The sequence below is a fragment of the Psammomys obesus genome, unplaced genomic scaffold (assembly GCF_907164565.1).
Source record: "Psammomys obesus unplaced genomic scaffold, mPsaObe1.curated_primary_1811, whole genome shotgun sequence".
NCBI lineage: Eukaryota > Metazoa > Chordata > Mammalia > Rodentia > Muridae > Psammomys > Psammomys obesus.
This window is the reverse complement of record NW_026596088.1, coordinates 15,639,742-15,656,964: the sequence shown is the minus strand read 5'-3', so window position 1 is coordinate 15,656,964 and position 17,223 is coordinate 15,639,742. Positions and strand designations below refer to the sequence as shown.

The 17,223-nt window shown below is 48.9% G+C and overlaps 1 protein-coding gene across 1 annotated transcript in view; it reads right to left on the bottom strand.

Moving 5' to 3' along the window:
* Window positions 1-16,320: 16,320 nt before the first annotated feature.
* Galnt18 (polypeptide N-acetylgalactosaminyltransferase 18) overlaps window positions 16,321-17,223 on the bottom strand; it is a 293,715-nt gene continuing 292,812 nt past the window's right edge. Inside the window, exon 11 of the mRNA XM_055627617.1 lies at window positions 16,321-16,739. Coding sequence (XP_055483592.1) covers window positions 16,593-16,739 — 147 coding nt within the window. The 3' untranslated portion in view covers window positions 16,321-16,592. The remainder of the gene's footprint in view (window positions 16,740-17,223) is intronic.

Sequence of the window (17,223 nt, the reverse complement as noted above, 5' to 3'; positions counted from 1 at the left end):
TGCTGTATGCTGTTGGGATTTGGAGAAGGTTTGTCTCCACCAGAACTGATGGTAACTTTAGATCTGAGTGAAATGGCTTTGAGGGGAGAAGGGACTAAGTCATAGGAGGCTTTAATGACTCTCTTGGGGACTGTGGTAGAGGGGGCTTGTCCTACGGGAAGCCCACTTGCTGCTGCGTCCCTTTAGCTGGCACCCACTTGTACTCCTGTTCTCACTGGCTTCGACTTGCCAGCCTCCAGAGCCAGGAGCCAAACGATTCCTTTCTTAGTAAACCACCTGATGTCTATTCTAGTTGGGAGTAGGCTTGCCCCTTCTGGGAATGATTTTCTGCTTGGCTGCTACAGCTTCCTGAGTGTGGCACCAGAGGTGTCTGAAACTATAACTACCAGGCTTAGGACTCCCAGGCAAGCTCTGTGGCCCAGCTGTGTGCTTTCTGGGAAGGACCTCGGAGGCCCTTTCTGTGCATCCCACACTCAGCTCTCTTCTCTCCTCACTGTGGATGCATAACATCTGCAGACAGGCCTGCCCAGCTTGTAGGGTAGCCACAGGGGAGAGGAGGAGGTGAGAAGTCATGGAGCCTGAGGAACACAGAGCAGAGCTATTAGGTCCTGGTACCCACACAAAGATCTCCCAAACTGGGCCCTGAGGCTTAGGGGCAGGAGTCCAGGTGCTGTACCCAGACCGAGCTGGAAGCACCCACACTTCTGCCTCTGGGCGGGAGTGGGTGAAGCCACAGTGGAATGAGGCTGGTAGGGTTGTGGCATTGCTGTCTGAGACAGTAGCAGAATGCTTTGCACTTGTGAATTAAGCAGAGAGAGGAGGGCAGACACCACCCGAGTCCCTTGAAACCATAGAGGTGACTAAATACGAAGTTTGAATATTGTGGCAGTTTAATAGGAGGGATCCACAACCCGCTGCAGGCAGGTTCAAGGCCCAATTTCACTTTGAACTCCCATTGAAGGTTTTCATCTGATATACCTTGGTTTCACTGTGTGCAAGGAAGACCAGGTCTGCCTTGTGATAGGCCCTGATGGTAGCCTGCCCTGCTGCGGGGACACAGATTACATGGTCTTGTTTACCGTTGTATCTCTGCAGTATTGCTCCCTGTGTGGCTCTTTTAATGTTTTATTGCTGCTGCTTCAGGAAGTAAGAAACAAATGGACCCAGAAGAAATCTCAGGGAGGCCTAGGGGCAGAGCCAGGGTGTGAGTGGTGTTCACAGCACAGGTTACAGGGTATTATGCTCCAGTGAAGCAACACAAGGCCTCCGCGCTCCAAATTATGGCGGCATCTGTTGCTATCAGACATCAGACTATGTGACTGGAAATGTCTGGTTTCTGACCCTGGTGGGAGGAGCGGGAATCACGGCTCCAAGATAGAACTACAGTTGAGGACACTGTGTCCTGAGGGGCTCAGGAGAAACCCCATTTGCATCCCTTAGTGGTGTTGGACTGGGATTGACTGAGCATCTGGAACATAGCCAGCCTTTGGGTGAAGAATCAGTGACTCAGTAACTTGGAACTGCTGCTAGTGGGGCAGGGTTGCTGCCATTAAAAAAATTGTCCAACCACGGTCCATTCAGAGAGCGAGTTAGTAAAGAAATTGCTCTGGAAGCGGACTGTAGGCTGCACGCAGAATCCACCGTCTATCCATAGATCATGTTTCCACACTCATTTCCCTCATTTCCCTCATTCTGCAGATGGTGCCTCATTTAAGCCTCATAACTTCTGCCTGTGATGAGGGCAGTGCCATTTGGGTTCCCAAACTGGGTCTCTGTGTTGCAGCTAAATGGCAAATGATTTGAAAACATGACGTCAACACAGTCAGTGATCCAGGAAAAGCCCTTGGTCAGGCCCGGCTTCCCAGCAGAGCTGACTACACACCTGGTGATGTCAGCTTAAGCTTTCTGCTTCTGCGATGGTAGCTGGGTGTCTCCGGCAGCCCCATGCGTCTTGGGGTGTGGGACTGTGAAGATGGAAAGTCTATAACTTGAGGGTCACATATTGTACAGGACAGATATCCCTACGTTTCCACAAACCATAGATTAAATGACTGAGCAAGGAGCAGAGCAAAGGAATCTTCCCAGACTCAGTTGGCTGGCCTGGATATCTATGTGAGGAACAAGGAACCCGGATGAGTTTGTGGGGTCCCATCCCAAGGGGGAGACACAGCGACACTGGATAGTTCGGGATGACTTCAAAGAACACGTATTTTCTGGGCCAGATCAAAGTAGTGGATCCAAAAAAGAGCCATAGCTCAATGTCAGTAGGGTCAAGGACCTACTTCTTGGTTGTATGTTATTGAACAAGAATTGTTTTCTTGGAGGTATAGCTGTGAAGTGAAAATAAACAGATGCTCTGTGTCTCCAGGTTTCAAGTGGGACACTTGATTCACTCTGCACGAACCACTCCCAGATGAGCACTTTGCAACAGGGGATGGGAGGTCTTTGGGGCTGTGGCTTTTCTGCTTTCCTTGCCCCCAGCCAAGTGCACTGGACTACAAGTGACAGCACCCCAGTAAAGGGACAACAAGCTTACCAACCCTAAGCAGATTCTACAGGGCTGTTCAGAAAGCTCGTGTGTCACTCTGGAGTGACAGGTGGGTGGAAAAGACAGTGGGAAAGCTTGTGGCAGAGAACAGAAGTGGACACTAGTCTCTGTGTTTCGTGAAACAGGAAGCCCAAGGGCCCCGAGGACCCTGGGAAAGCAGCTTCTTCCGACTTACTCTTCCAGTATGTCACCCAAGGTTTCACTGCAGGCAGGACAGGAGATTAGCAAAGCTCACATGCTGACCTCTCTGAGGTTGCTGACACCAAGAAGGAAGAATGATAGTTGTCTGAGGGTATGATCTCCTATTGCTTGTTCTGTTGTACAATTTCTTAACCAGCAGGAGCTTCTTTCGTGAGTGCTGGCTTTGGAGTTAGTTGCCTTCTGTTTGTCATTTCCTTATATCTTTCACATCTATTCTGGGTTTGCCTTTCTTCTTAAGAATGTATGTTTTGTGTGGCTCAGCAGTTAAGAGCATGTACTGCTATTGCAGAGGGATGGAGTTCCTTGTCATATATTAAACTCTGTGTACAGTAGGGTCTAGGATTACTGATCTCCTGGCTGGTTTCCCTGTGTGTGTGTGTGTGTGTGTGTGTGTGTGTGTGTGTGTGTTAGCCACACAAATGTCTGTGGAAGCCAGAGGTTGACACTGAGTTTTTCTCAATTGCTCACCCCTTATTTATTGAGACAAAGTCTCTCACTGAACTTGGAGCTTCTGTTTCCATTACCTAAGGGCAGCCTCAAGGGTCTGTCTGTCTCTTTCCCTTTCGTTCTGGGGTTACAGGCAAACATCACCATGCCTTTGGGTGCTGGATATCAGAACTCAGGTCCCAGCATAGCAAGCACTTACTGACTGGGCTATCTCCCCCACTCTCTCTGATAATTTTTAATATTAGTATTTTGTACATTTTATAAAGTTACCTGGCTATGTTCCTCACTTTGAACAAGTTTTGAAATATTTTTTTGAGGCCAGGAAGGTCTATTTTCAAGGATTACATACAGCACCAGTGTTAAACCACCTGATCTTAGTTGTTTTCTAATGGAAGACCTTCAAAAATTTTTCAATTTACCAACCCCTAGGCATTCAGGATTTTGATGTTTTCTTGGATCAATTTCTGCAATTTGTGTGTTGTTAGGAAATTGCGCACTTTCTCCAGTTTTCAAAAGCAGCGTTGTCTAGTTGTATGGGCTGTGTCTTAGAATGTCTTTGGCTTGTGTTGCTAACTATCACCCACACATTATTCCCCGAGACTCTAGCTGTACTCAGATGTCAGAAGTCCGTGGTGCAATTGGTCAAACTCAGGTGAAATGAGTTTATGGAAGGAATTGGGGGACAGCCCTTCGGGCTTTCAGACAGAGGGTTGCTTAAATCAGGCCAACAGGAGTTGCCGAGGAAATCAATAAGAGCCCAGGCCTGCTGTGGCTTGGTATGGGAAGAAATGGGTTGAAGAGTGAGAAATAGTTCAGGGAGGCTCACTGATGGACATAGTGCCATCCACACCATGCTGGTCCAGGGCTCCCAGGGACTGATTGAGTTCTCCCTTAAATGACTAGCTCTCACTGTGGTGGGAAGGCTGGTGACCTTGGCCAGCCAACAGACAGTTCAGAAGAACACAGCCACAAGTAAACAAGTAACACTTCATGAGGGCCTGATGATGTCATCAGAAGTAGCCACACATGCCTCTGAGATATTTTGATGAGCTAAAAAAGTAAGTAAAGACTTTTTTTTTCCCCTCCAGGTGAAGAACCCTTGGGTGAGAATCTGGTTTTTCGAATTCTGCCCCACCCCCAGGCCAGCTTGAAGGTTGTGCTTAGGAAGAAGGTCTACAAGAAACTGAGCTTATTCATTTTGGGTGCTGGCCCTCAGTGAATTGGCCCTAACTGGCCTCTCCACAGGGTTTGTTTTAACAAGACAGGTGTCTGGGTTCTCTTTACATAATAACAACACCGATTTCTCCTGTGCTTTTCTGTGCTGTCTACAGCGCTACTCTAATTGTCCAGAGTTTAGACTCCTGTTGTTACTGCTGCCTCTCCACCTGCCTCCTCAACTGGCTCTAGCCCCCTTGAGGCACATGAATGGCCAGGCCCAGGCCCACCGACTACTCTAGTGCAATTTCCAGCCTCTGGAGATGCAGAGAGGTGGACAAGCTCTACCCTATAGAAAAAAAACAAAAGCCCAATATCAGGCCACAGGATCCCACGAATCCCAGGCCACTCTGAAAAGCTCCACCTACAAGAAACCCTATATAAAGCCTTCCTCTTGCTCGGTTCTTTGGTGCATCTCTCCAAAGCAGAGGCAGCCACTCTCTTGTGTCTTTTCCAATAAGTTTCTTGTGCAAGGTTTGTTGGGTAGTGTGACTTTGTGGTTTTCCTTGGCTCCTGGTTGCCAGGATACCTTTACCTCAGTCTTAACACATCAATCCTTCTCTGCATATAACACACCCCCTTCTGGCTCCACCCACAATTGTTGGAGTCTTTGTCACCCCTCACACACAGCCATTCTTCATGGTTCAGGATCTCACTTCCAACAACCTGACCAATTCACCCCACAGCTCTGAGTCAGACCTAACTCTTCTTTCCAGCTGACAGAACAATCTCCCTCATTTGCCATTCGGAAAAACCTGTGTTTATGTAAGGGAGCCCAGGTTATAATCGCTACCACATCTCTGAGGTGTTATCTGGCTGTTCCAAGACAGCTAGACAAATAGGCATGCGTGCACACAACACACACACACACACACACACACACACACACACACACACACACACAGAGGGCAGGGAAAAGCATCCCTCATTATCTATAGGGGATTGGCAGTAGCTCCCTTCTGAGATACCAAAGCCCACAGAATGACTTTATACACTGTAACCCATACACATTCTCCCATGCACTTCTGATCACGTCGGGGTGAGCCACAGTACCAGAACAATACAGATGCTGAATGGTTGGGACACGGCAGCTTTTAGGAAGTGACTGCAAGGGAAGTCTGTTCCGTGTTCAGTACAATTAAATTGTAAAAAGGTTTATCTTACGTGTATGAGTGTTTTGCCTGCATGCAGAAAGGTATATTGTGTGTCTGGTGCCCATGGAGGCCAGAAAAGGGTTCTGGATCCATTGGAACTGGAGTTATAGATGGTTGTGAGTCACTGTGTGGGGTCCTGGGATCTGAACCCAGCTCTTCTGAAAGAACAACAAATACTCACCCACTGAGCCATCTCTCTAGCTCCAATGTACAGTACAGTTTTTATTGTAGAGTAAAAAAATGTTGAGTGCTGTTAATTAAATCCATGATGACAGACCGTGTGACATGCAGAGACAATTCCGTAACTGTGCTCTACGTGAAAACATCAATGGTGGTGGTCTTGCAGGTGAAGACATAAATAGGAAGCTCTTTCACTTACTCACCATCTCTCACTGGTCTCGCAGCCTCTTCATGTCTCGTCTGTAGAATCAGCACTTGATATTTACCTTCTGCGCTATTGGTCTACTGAAGAGATGCATGGCAAGGTGTGGACGATCAAGTCCATGCCGTAGGTGGCATTGGCATGGTTCGGTGACTTCACAACACCTGGAACTTGCCCATCCTGCAGGAGGTGACCTTTCAGGCAGGGAGCACTTCACAGACCTTCTGCCTCTCTTCTGGGCCTGCCCCTGGGGGTTTACAAAAACCAGCCAGTCACATAGCACCCGTGAGCCTGGAGAGGCGGTCTTTCAGCAGGGTTTTTGATGGGCTGCTTTTACTTAGTGTATCTAGTTTGGTTGCTCAGCTGAAAGTTTAAGGAGAGAACCCACTTCTGTCCCTCTTTGTGTTCTTGTGGCTTGTGGGTGGTGGCTTTTTTGACCCATAAATCATGCAGCTATTTCTTGGGCTTTGCTGACAGCGAGTTCTCATGTGTAGTGCCCTGTGGACATGGATGGAGAATTTTGGGCACTCTGCCTTCTGCCCACCCTTCTTCCATACATGCCCTTCCCCTTGTTCCCACCTGGTTACTGTGGTGTTAACACAAATGTGATCCCATATTTCAAAGTCACCAGGCAGATCTGATTAATTTTAGGAGTGAACAACAAGAAGATCCATCACCAACTTTCAGGTATGAGCAGCAATAAACAAAACCAGAGCACGAAACGCTATTTATTTATTAAAACAGTAAATTGAAGGGAAACGGCCTATTTATTTTGCACAATGTCTTCCACAGAAATAATTGGCTCATTAATCACATTCTCACCATGGTCACGTTTGGAAGGTCAGGATTACCGGGGAATCAGAATAGGGGCAGTGTTGAAAACCATGGCCATGTCCTGTGTATCCTACAGGTGCATAGCGAGGTGGCTGGGAGGCCACGGCATATCGTAGTTAGGACCACAGCTTGGCAGCAGGAAGCTGCGCCAGCCCAAATTCTGGCTAGAACACTTGTTTGATGTGCCACCTTGGACGAGCTACATAATCTCAATGCTGCAATTTCTTTTCTGTGTCCACATGTGTACAGAGGTAGGAGATCGACTTTGACGTTGTTCCTTAGGACTGTCTGTCCATCTTGCCGCTGGAGACAAGTTCTCTCAGCGCCCCGGAACTCACCCATTTGGCTACTCTGGGAAGCCAGTGAGACCCAGGGATCCCCTTGCCTTCAGCTCTCCAGTATTGATTACAATCACACATCACCATACCTGGTTTATTTTTATTTTTGCACCAACTGAACTGTCTCCCCAGGCCTTGCTTTGGATTCCTATTCTGTAAAATGATGCTACTATGCTACCATGAGTCTTAGTATGTTGGCCAAGCACTCATGAGGGTGTTTTTGTCTCCTGTGTGTCTTAGATGTAGTTAGAGCTTAAATCTCAAGATGGGATGCATTAATCAATTGATGGAAGCTTAAAGCATGAAGTGGCCATGGGTCTCACTGGGACCCCAAGGAGGGCAGAATAGAATGGTAGAAGCTAAGAGAGCAGGCTCTGCCATTCACCTCCAACACCTACTGGTTAGATGTCCTTATAGAGGATCTGGCCTCTCTGTGGCTTACTTTTCTCACCCATGAAATGAGGATGATGAAAACAGTGATAAGGTTATGATGAATTTTACATGAGAAAATGAGCAGAGAAAACTTACTCCTGTGCTCAGCCAACGAAGTCATTGATAAATGTTTTTATTATGGCCATCTTTTAGGATCTTCATGGCCTGCAGTTTTCTGCCCATACCAGCCATTGCCCAGAGAGCTCAGCAGGGAGCATACTTCAGTCCCTTCTCTAACCCGGGAGGGAAAGGCCAAGTCACCAGTAAGCAAGAAGACTCAGAGTCAGCTTCCATGGTCAATTTGACACCTGGGAAGAGCGAATATCTGAGGAATTGCCTCTGTTGTATTGGCCTGTGGTCATGTCTGTGGGGGTCTTCTTCTTAATTACTAATTGATGTGGGAGGGCCCTGGCAGTGCCATCCCTTGGTAGATGGCCTTGAATTGTTGTATAGGGAAGGAAGCCAAGCAAGCCAGTAAGCAGCACTCCTCCATGGCTTCTGCTTCAGCTCCTGTCCCGACTTCCCTTGGTAATGGAGTATATGCCGATACTTTTAAGTTAAACCCTTTCCTCTCCAAGTTGATTTTGTTATGGCGATTATCACAGCAACAGAAAGCAAAGCAGAACAAACTTGGGGAGGTCACGGCTTTGACTAGGAATATATGTCTACAAAGCATGGAGTGGCATTGATCGGGAGGTAGTCCCCACCACCAAAGGGCTCCAGAACACCTTCCCAATGGCTAAGGCCATTGCGGGTGGTCTTTGGCGTGTTAAGAGAATTTTTAGAGCTAACACAGTGGGTTAGGGTGGGCAGGGTAGGTTAGAAAGTTCAGATAAATAACACATACACATTTTGTCCATCTCCTATGTGTCAACTCGAATCCTCCCGTTCTTGGAAGATACATTTTCAGAATCTTGTCCAATGTGTCACTCCAGGCAGCCAGGACCAGCCAAAGTACCCTTTAATGGACAAAATCAATCTCTCTCTCTCTCTCTCTCTCTCTCTCTCTCTCTCTCTCTCTCTCGATAAAGGGCTAGGCTCATTCAGCCCAGGCAGTTCTAGGGCACTAAGAATAACTCCAGCCCCTTCTCCCCAACACTGCTAAGGTGTTCACTACCACCCTCTCAAAGACCATCAGGAATTGAGACTCTGGGACTTTGAGACACAAGGAGCTTATGTCTTGAAGATCCCAGAAAAATAGGACAGGAGTCAGCAGGGGCCAGGGGGTCTGCAGGGGTCTTATGCTGTCATGGGGAAAATCTGCTTCTTTTCCCTCTATTTTGTATTGATGAAACCAAGTGCAAAAATGAATGATAACATTGTTTCTATGCAAATGGTCCTCAGGGCTTAGTGTGGGCTACAAGAATTAGGGGCCTGGGACATGCAGATAGGACATGACCACGGTGAGTGCGGTAGTTATCCCCACGCTCATGGTCCTCCCTTCTCTGACGACTATGAATTGCATCAAGGACTCTTCTGCCTGGGCTTCCTGCTGGCTTTGGCCCAGGGAAGCTTTGGTAAGAACATGAGTGCCCGCGATGAAGTGAGGAAAGGCTGCTTTCTGCCAGCCTTCTGGAGCTAACTCCTGCTGAGCTGCGGTTTCTACAGTGAGATCTTGGCCCTCACTGGCCACATACTTGGGAGCTGTTCCCTTCCATGGCTACAGCGGAGTCTCTGCTTCTCTGCTTCTTATGCTCTGCGAGTAGGAAGGGTTTCTGCTTGGGGCTGTGAAACTTACCAGACCCACCATTAAACTTTCTGTTCCCAGCTGAAGCCTAACTCAAACACCGAGTATAGAAGGTCTTGGTTTTCTTCAGGTTATTCCAAGGCATTTCCATGGCCAGGAGCTGAAATCGAGGCTCATGAAAACAGAGCAGAAAGGTTGCGGGAAATAGATTTTAGTCTTTCTCCCTGTCTGGGGGCTTGCCTTGTACCTGTGGCCTCCAGGTTGGACATGACCACCTCTGTCTCGAATCAGAGCCCTTGTGATGACTTACCAGCCTTTCACAAGATGAAATCTATATCCCTTCGGTGGGGTTGGGGCCAGTACTTCAAGGGGAGCACAGAGGGAATGGAGCGCCCCCTAGGGGAAGCTGTAAGATGGCAGCTGGTTAGCAAAAAACAGAGAAGGTTGGGGGTGGGGGTAAGAGACAGAGAGAGGGTGTGGAATCTAATCACGGTTTAATTGCCACGTGAGAAGCCCCACCTGGGAGAAGACTCCGTGTCTACAAAATGCTGTGTCACAGGCAGAGTGGCTGCATATTTTTCACCAGTGTGAAGCACAGACCCTGGGCCCATTGTTGAGAAAGCATCGCAAAGGTCAGGATGGTGACAGCTTAGCACTGCACCAAACCAAGGGGACTCTTCAGCTTGGGCCACAGCAGGCCTCCCTCCTTCCTCTTTCTCTGGATCCAGCAACATGAGGCTGAGTCAAGACACAGACCATTCCATGGTATGGCTGCTGGTAAGTTTAATTTGAAATGCACCCACAGGGGCCTCAAAGGATGTCCTCCTGTGTGGGGCTGGGAGTTCTGCTGAGATAGGAGAGCCACTGGGACGAAAGGGTGCCTCAGGGTCACGGGTAGAACTGGAGGCAGAGAGGGAACGTATCAGGAGATGGTACAGTTTTGGGTGACTTCCCTGCCCCTCTCCTCCTTGACTTCAGAATGCCATAACCACAAATAAGGAGAGCAAACACAGACAATGAAGGCGAGACATTCCTAGTGTCTAGTCTCAGACCTGCCTTAGGACTTCTGCCTTTACAAGGAGATGGTGGGGGAAAAGTGAGGCCGTGATTTCCTGTGATTTACAGCTGCCTCTGCTTTACAAGGGCTCTGTTAAGTTACAACAGCATTTCCCTTGTAAAAGCAGATTCGGGGACGGGCAGATGTCAGTTTTTCTCTTGGTGTATGTGTTTGAAGACACATGTTAACATCTTATGTGTATCATCAGCAAGTATGTCTCTGTGTCAGATATACTTACATGTATGTTTGACATAACATGTGTTCATATGTGTCTGCAAGAGGCCATATAAAGTAGGTGTATATATGTTTGCCAGGAGTACAAACATGTGACCTCTGACCTCTGCTACACATGTGGCTAGCTGCTTAAGGAACTGTGTACTATCCCACATGATTGGGTAACTGTGGCTCAGTTCCTCTCTTTACACCCAGCGACCATCAGTCTTGCTTGTTGTAACAGGCACTCAATCCACTTAGCGTAAAAGATGAGAGAGTTGTATATGAATTAGGTCTGGGGTAACCAGGAATCGCAGATCCCTCAGAGCCCTCTGCTGTCTGCTACCTCTGCTCATCAGCTCTCCTCTCTCCTCTACTAGGCTGTGGCTTCCTCTTCTCAACCTGGGCATGGTGGAGCCTGGCTTGCCTGATCCTCTGTGCTCTGGTCTTATCCCATATCATGCGCCGATGTAACAGCAGGCCTCCCAGCCTTCTTCAGTAACTGGCTGATTCACCTCATGCATCTTGGTGCAAACAGTTGAGCGGAATTGGACTGGCTGCATTTCCTGCACTGAGTCACTGACTATTGACTCATCCTATTGATATTCAGCTTATGGGTACATCCCTGCCCTTGCTTCAAGCTGAAGAAGGTGCGAGGGGGTGTAGTCTTGATGTAAATACTGAGGTACAGGGGTCACATCTTGAACAGTTTTCTTTTCAGAGGTGTGGATGCAGAAAATAATGATGCTTCATGGACCTATGGAAAAATTCCCTGTCACCTAGTTCCCAGGGATGCCAAGACACTTTGGTTGCTCTTTGAAGGATGCGGAATTCCTAGGGGTGCCAGGACAATTTGGTTGCCCTTTGAAGAATATAGAACCCCCCTGAACAAAGTGGGTGTGAGTGTAGGTTACCTCCAGAGGCCCCTCCTCACCTTCCTTGTTATGGCTTGAATTCTGTCACCACGAAATGTATATATTGACCGTTCTAACTCCCGGTGTCTCGGAATGTGACCTTACTTGGAAACGGGTCTTCACAGTGGCAATGGAATTAATGTAAGGTCATACTATAAGGGTGAGCCTTCGCCACGTATGATTGGCGTCCTTCTAAGGAGTGGTTTGGAAATAGCGGCATGTCACAATGTGAAGACATCTAGGCAGCAGTCCCCAGCCACCAGCCGGGAAAGAGGCTTCACACACTCAGAAGGAGCCAGGCTTGCCCACTTCCATTTTGAAATTGACCATGAGACCATGGAATTCTGTTCTTTGAACCACTCATCTGTGAGACTTTGTTTTCAAAACCCTAGGAAATTAACATATGCTCTCCAGAAAAGGTTCCTGAGAAAGGGCAAGGGTCAAGCGATGCTACTGTACCCCTGGAAAGGTGGGTTGGGGCTGCTGATGTCCTGAGAACATGGCAAGTAGGAGGCCAGCCTTCACTCCTGTGGCCCAGCTTTGTTGCAGGTCCCTAGGCTGGATGTTTAAAAAAAAAAAAAAGAAATTAATAAATACAAACAACAGGAGAATACACGCTCAAGGACACACGCGCGCGAGAGCACAAACACGCACACACTTGGGTGCCCACATGTGCAGGTCGAAGAACTACTTTTGGGAGTTGGTTTTCTCTTTCCGTCATGTGAATGCCAGGGATCAAATTTAGGGACTCAAGTCTTGGGAGCAGGCACTGAGCTCCTGCGCCAGCCCTGGCCCAGGAACTTCTGACATGGTGCTTGGCTTTGAGGCTGGCATCCGAGCTGGCTATTTAAAGTTTCTGTGAGGTTTTAGGCAAGGGGTGAGTCTGGCTATATCTTTCCTTGGCAGGAGCCTGAGGCCAGAGTGCAGTCTTGAACGGAGGTTCAGACATCTGGGGGGAGCTGCAGCCAGGGCTGTTGGCAGGTGACCTTTGGGACAGGTTATGACATTGCCATGGCACTGACAGCCCTCTGCCAGTTGGTGCTGCCACCTACGGTGTCTGTCTCCAGTGGGGAGTGAAGTGCAGTCTCCCGCATTCCACGTAACAGATGGGCCCATGTGCGGAGCTGTGCAAGGCAGGGGGCTGAGTTATGGATCTGAGTTGTGAACCCAGCAGAAGGCTGGCAGTCCAGGAGGTCTCATGGGATATGCTCAGATGGCTTCTTCTAGTCTCAGGGAGGGTGGTGGAAAGCAGGAACCAAATTTGTTTAATGGGCAAAATCATTAAGAAAAATAATGCTTTCACTCCAGGGTGTCCAGAGCCCCTAAACAGCTGCTAATTAGCTTGCAGCAGTAACGGGCAGGGCTATGGTGGGTGCGAATGGCTATGGGCTAGGGGTTCCTCCGCCTTTCCCCTCCTTTATGCTCTGACCTTTTGCTTCTTCCCGTATTCACCTGATGCTCTTTCCTCTTACATTTATACACAAGAACCCAGAGATCCTTATGCTAGCTCGTGGTTTCAATACCCAGGTGGTGAGGAACCAAGGGACCATCTCGGGCTCTCTGCTCCCTTTGGGGCATCTAGGTTAAAGGAGAGGGTGAGTAGATATCCCAGAGGGAGATGAGCCACTGCACTGCCTTCATTGACCCCATGCTTTGGGGATGGGAGCTGTTCCTTGAGTTGCTCCTCAGAGTTATAGGGAGTGGCCTGATGCTGGGGTGCATTTGATAGGAAGGCAAGGAGGTGTGACTTTTGTGGGGCTGCCTAGAGATGTGAGGGTAGGTGGGTGGTACAGGTGAGTATTTGCTGGGGCCATGGATACAGATGGTAAACTCTGGCTGTAGAATGGCATAGATATTGGTGTTGGCATAGGTAAAGGTGCCAGTCACTGAGTATCAGGATGTCAATGGATCAGATAATAACAGAACTTTGTAGAAATAATTATAGATCCACTACAGGTCTATGGATTTTACATGTTTATTTAATTTTCATCAGTAAACCATGAAAGATATTTCACTAGTGCTTCTCTCTCTTTCTGTGTGTGTGTGTGCACGCACACGCATGTGTTGTTGTTTTTGTTCCTCATTAGCTGTCTACCTTGTTTTTAAGCCAGGGCCTTTCACTGGGATACCAGGCCTTGCCAAGTTGGCCAGGCTGGCTGGCCAAAGAGACTGAGGGATCTACCTGCTTCTTCCCTATACTTCCTCCTCTCCTCAGCCTCACCAGCACTGGGATAACAAGGGCACACCACTACAGTCGGCATTTTACTTAGACTATGGGAATCAAATTTAGGTTCTCCTGCTTGTATGGCAAAGCACCTTGCCAAGCAAGCCATCTCCCCAGCCCTGCTGCCCTATTTCCTTAAGATACTGCACAGGGAGGTCACGTAGCTGTGAAGATGGTCCATCCTGTAAGGGCCAGGACTGGGACTTGAACCCAGGATGTCTGGTTCAAAGTCCACTTTTTGCCCCTGTCCTGTATACTAGCACTGTGGCACAGGCGGCACAGGTGTGAGCATGGGTGGGTGCAGGCACGCAGTAGAGCTGCATGGGTGGCTGATGTTGAAGGCAATGACCTGGGTGAGCATAGGAGCCAAGACAGGCATGGCCTAGCTTAGGTGAGTTCTGGAAGTGACTCTCACCTTTTAGCAGGAATTTGTAATTACTTATAAGGCTTGCTACATCATGGATAGTTCCTGACTTCAGAAGTATTAAAATTCTAGTTTGTCCCTACTTGTTACTGACACTGCTTGTTTGGGAACTAGACTCTAGGCACAGTCAAGATTTCACGTCAGTCTTGACTGTCTACTTATTGAGATTTAGAATCACCACAGAAACACATCTCAGGCTGTGTCTAGGGCAGCCTTTCTAGAAAGGTGTAAGTGAGGAGAAAGGAAGGATAATGCTGCCTGAATGCGGGTGGCATCGTCCCATGGGCTTGGGGCCTGGAAGAGAGGACCAGCAGAGCCCTACCATTCACCCTCTGCTTTATGTTTGTTGTTGTTTTATTTTATCTATGTTTTTCTTTTGAGACAGCACCTTACTATGTAGCCCTAGCTGGTCTAGAACTCACTATGTAGACCAGGCTGGGCCCCCAACTCTCACAAAAGTCCTCCTGCATCTGCTTCCTGAGTGCTGAGATTAAAGGCATGCTCACCACACCCGGCTTTATCTCTGCCTCTTGACTGTGGTGTAGACAGAAATGAGCAAAGAGGCAAGGGCAGAGGGTGGATCTGGAAGGATGGGATGGAGCAGCTAGAGACAGGTGCCAGTTAGAACAAGCATGGTTGGCTAGGTTAGCAGAGGCATGAGCATGGGGAAGAGAATGTGGGAGCCAGAGCATCAGGAGCATGGGAGAGGCAGTGCCCAAAGCCCTGTAGGAGAATCTTCTGGCGGAAACCAAGTTCCATGTTTGGACCTCCTGGGTGGTGACCAGCAGGTGTGACCATCTTGGCAGATGTCCTCTCATCCATCTGCTAGAGCCTGGGAGACTCTTTGGAGGGCTAAACTTCCAGGAGAGTCTGTGCCAGTGGCCTGGGAAGCCCTAAGTGTTCTTCTAAGTGAGTCCTGGTCCAGCCTGGGCTCTGAGGAGCAAACAGTGGCCAAAGCAACACACCTGGGAGTGGTCAGGCCAGCTAGTTTCCTAGTTAAGTTTTCTACAAATTATTGATCCTAAACAGATCACTGCTTAGATTGGGGGCCTCTGGGAAAGAGGGCCAGGTAAAAGGAGGAGGTAGGGTGAGTATGGCCGGGCTGTGTCCCGGAAGGGACTAAGCCTTAGGACTGGGGAATTGGAGGTGGTATGAAGGGAGAGGTTCCTCAAACTAAAAACAGGAGTCCCCAAGCAGAGGCAGGGCTCTTGGACTGAGCTGAGCAACAGCTAGAAGGATGCTATTGGCAGGAAATCAGACTCCAGAAACAGACTTTAGGAAGAGGCTCCATTCTAGGGGCTGATGGTCTCCAGGGATGAGCCCAGCAGGGCCGACATGGAGCCGTGAAAGTGTGTCATGCCTTACGGATAGCATTGCACTCGGAGACCCATTGAGATCCCGACCTCAGCACAGTCAACCTGACCTTGTTCGGTAAGAGAGTCTTTATAGAGTTCATCACATCTAAAATTTAAATTGCTCCCTCTCTATCAATAGAGGACAGGCATCCTAACAAAAGATGGGAAAGTTGGGCTCTAGAGACAGGTACGTACAAGGTAGACAATGTGAAGGCAGAGAGCAGAGAGGTGTCTGCTTGCCAAGGAACGCTTACTTGAGCCTCCAGAAGCCAGGAGAGAAGCTCAGGTCAGATTCCCTTTCAGCCTTCTTTTTGGACTCCCGGGCTCTAGAAGCGCTATTTTTCTGTTAAGCCGCTCCAGTGTATGACACTGCATTATAGTGGCTACAAGAAGCCATTGCATCGTAATTCAAGGAAGGAGCCAAACAGGCATCCGCACCTAGAAACAGGCAAACAAGTGCCCTGGATGAGGGGCAGTGGATGGCTTGGAGAGGTGAAGGAGATGAAGGGCGGTGGATGGCTTGGAGAGGTGAAGGAGGTGAAGGGTGGTTGATGGCTTGGAGAGGTGAAGGAGGTGACTGGGTGACTTTAGGAGAAGGTGGTGTGGACTCCAATCTGTCAGTACAGGACACTTAGGACTCAAATGACATCTGAGGAGAAACCTGCTCCCGGCACCAGCTCACATGGAGGGGGCAGGGAGGACCACTCTCAGGGGGGAGCCTGAGGACTCAGTGCCCTCCTCTGAGTTGGACCTTACACAGCAAGCTGACACACCAAGCCCCGTGGCCTGCAGGGCTCTAAAGTTGTCTTTCTCAAGAATATGAAGAAGAAAGGGCAACAAGGAGCCAGGCACGTCCCACTCCAGGGCACCAACTGACTGCGAAAATGTTTCTTAATCAATAGTATTTTATTGTCAGTTATAAATATTTTCCATTTGTTCCCCTATTTACAATTGTAAAATAGTTCAGGATATTACACCCTCACCCACCTCTCTGCTTCTACCTATAAACTCCGTGAAAATTGAATAGGAAATAAAAAGCTCTTTTGTAGGGGAGGCCACCCGCTCGCCTCCCCTTCGAGGACTCCAGACAACCCCACGTGACAGCAGGCGACATTGCAGCTGATGCTACACAGTAGCAAAGCAGTGGCTGGTGGCGTCTCTGGAGGGTCAGGACCCCAGGCTCCTCAGGACATTGGTGATAGTCCAGTGTTGTCCTGAGCACTTCTGCAGCACCAGCTGGAAGCCGAACTCCATGTCGCTGTTTTCTTGCAGCTCCAGGCAGCGCTTGGACTTGCGGTTCTGGATGGAACCTCCCTAGGAGCCAGACAGAAAGAGCCATCAGGGGCCAAAAGGTGACTAGGTGGATCCAAGGAACCCATGCTTTGGGGGTAGCTGTGACAATCTAGAAGGCCTGGGAACCAACATTCTCAAGGCCTCAGGTTCCCCAGGCTCTTGTGTGCTACTGATGTTCTCCCAAAGCTGGGATTCATGCCTCAGTTTCCTCATAAGACCCTACTTCTTTGTAGAGGCAGAGATATCCTTGCTTCAATGTCTGTCTACCATTTGCGGCTGTGATACACTGCATCGCTCCTGTGGCTAGCTCCTAGGCATGGGGCTGGCCCCTGCTCTGAGAAGCCTCATTCTTGGGACCTCTCCATGATCAACCTGCATCTGCTTTTAAGGCCCTCCCACAGACTATCAAAGTTGTTAGTGCTGGGTTCAAAAAACTCGAGTCCTTGGCTATTGTCGATTTGGCCACTAGGCTCCCCAGTTCCGAGCATACGTGGACCTCCCCTAC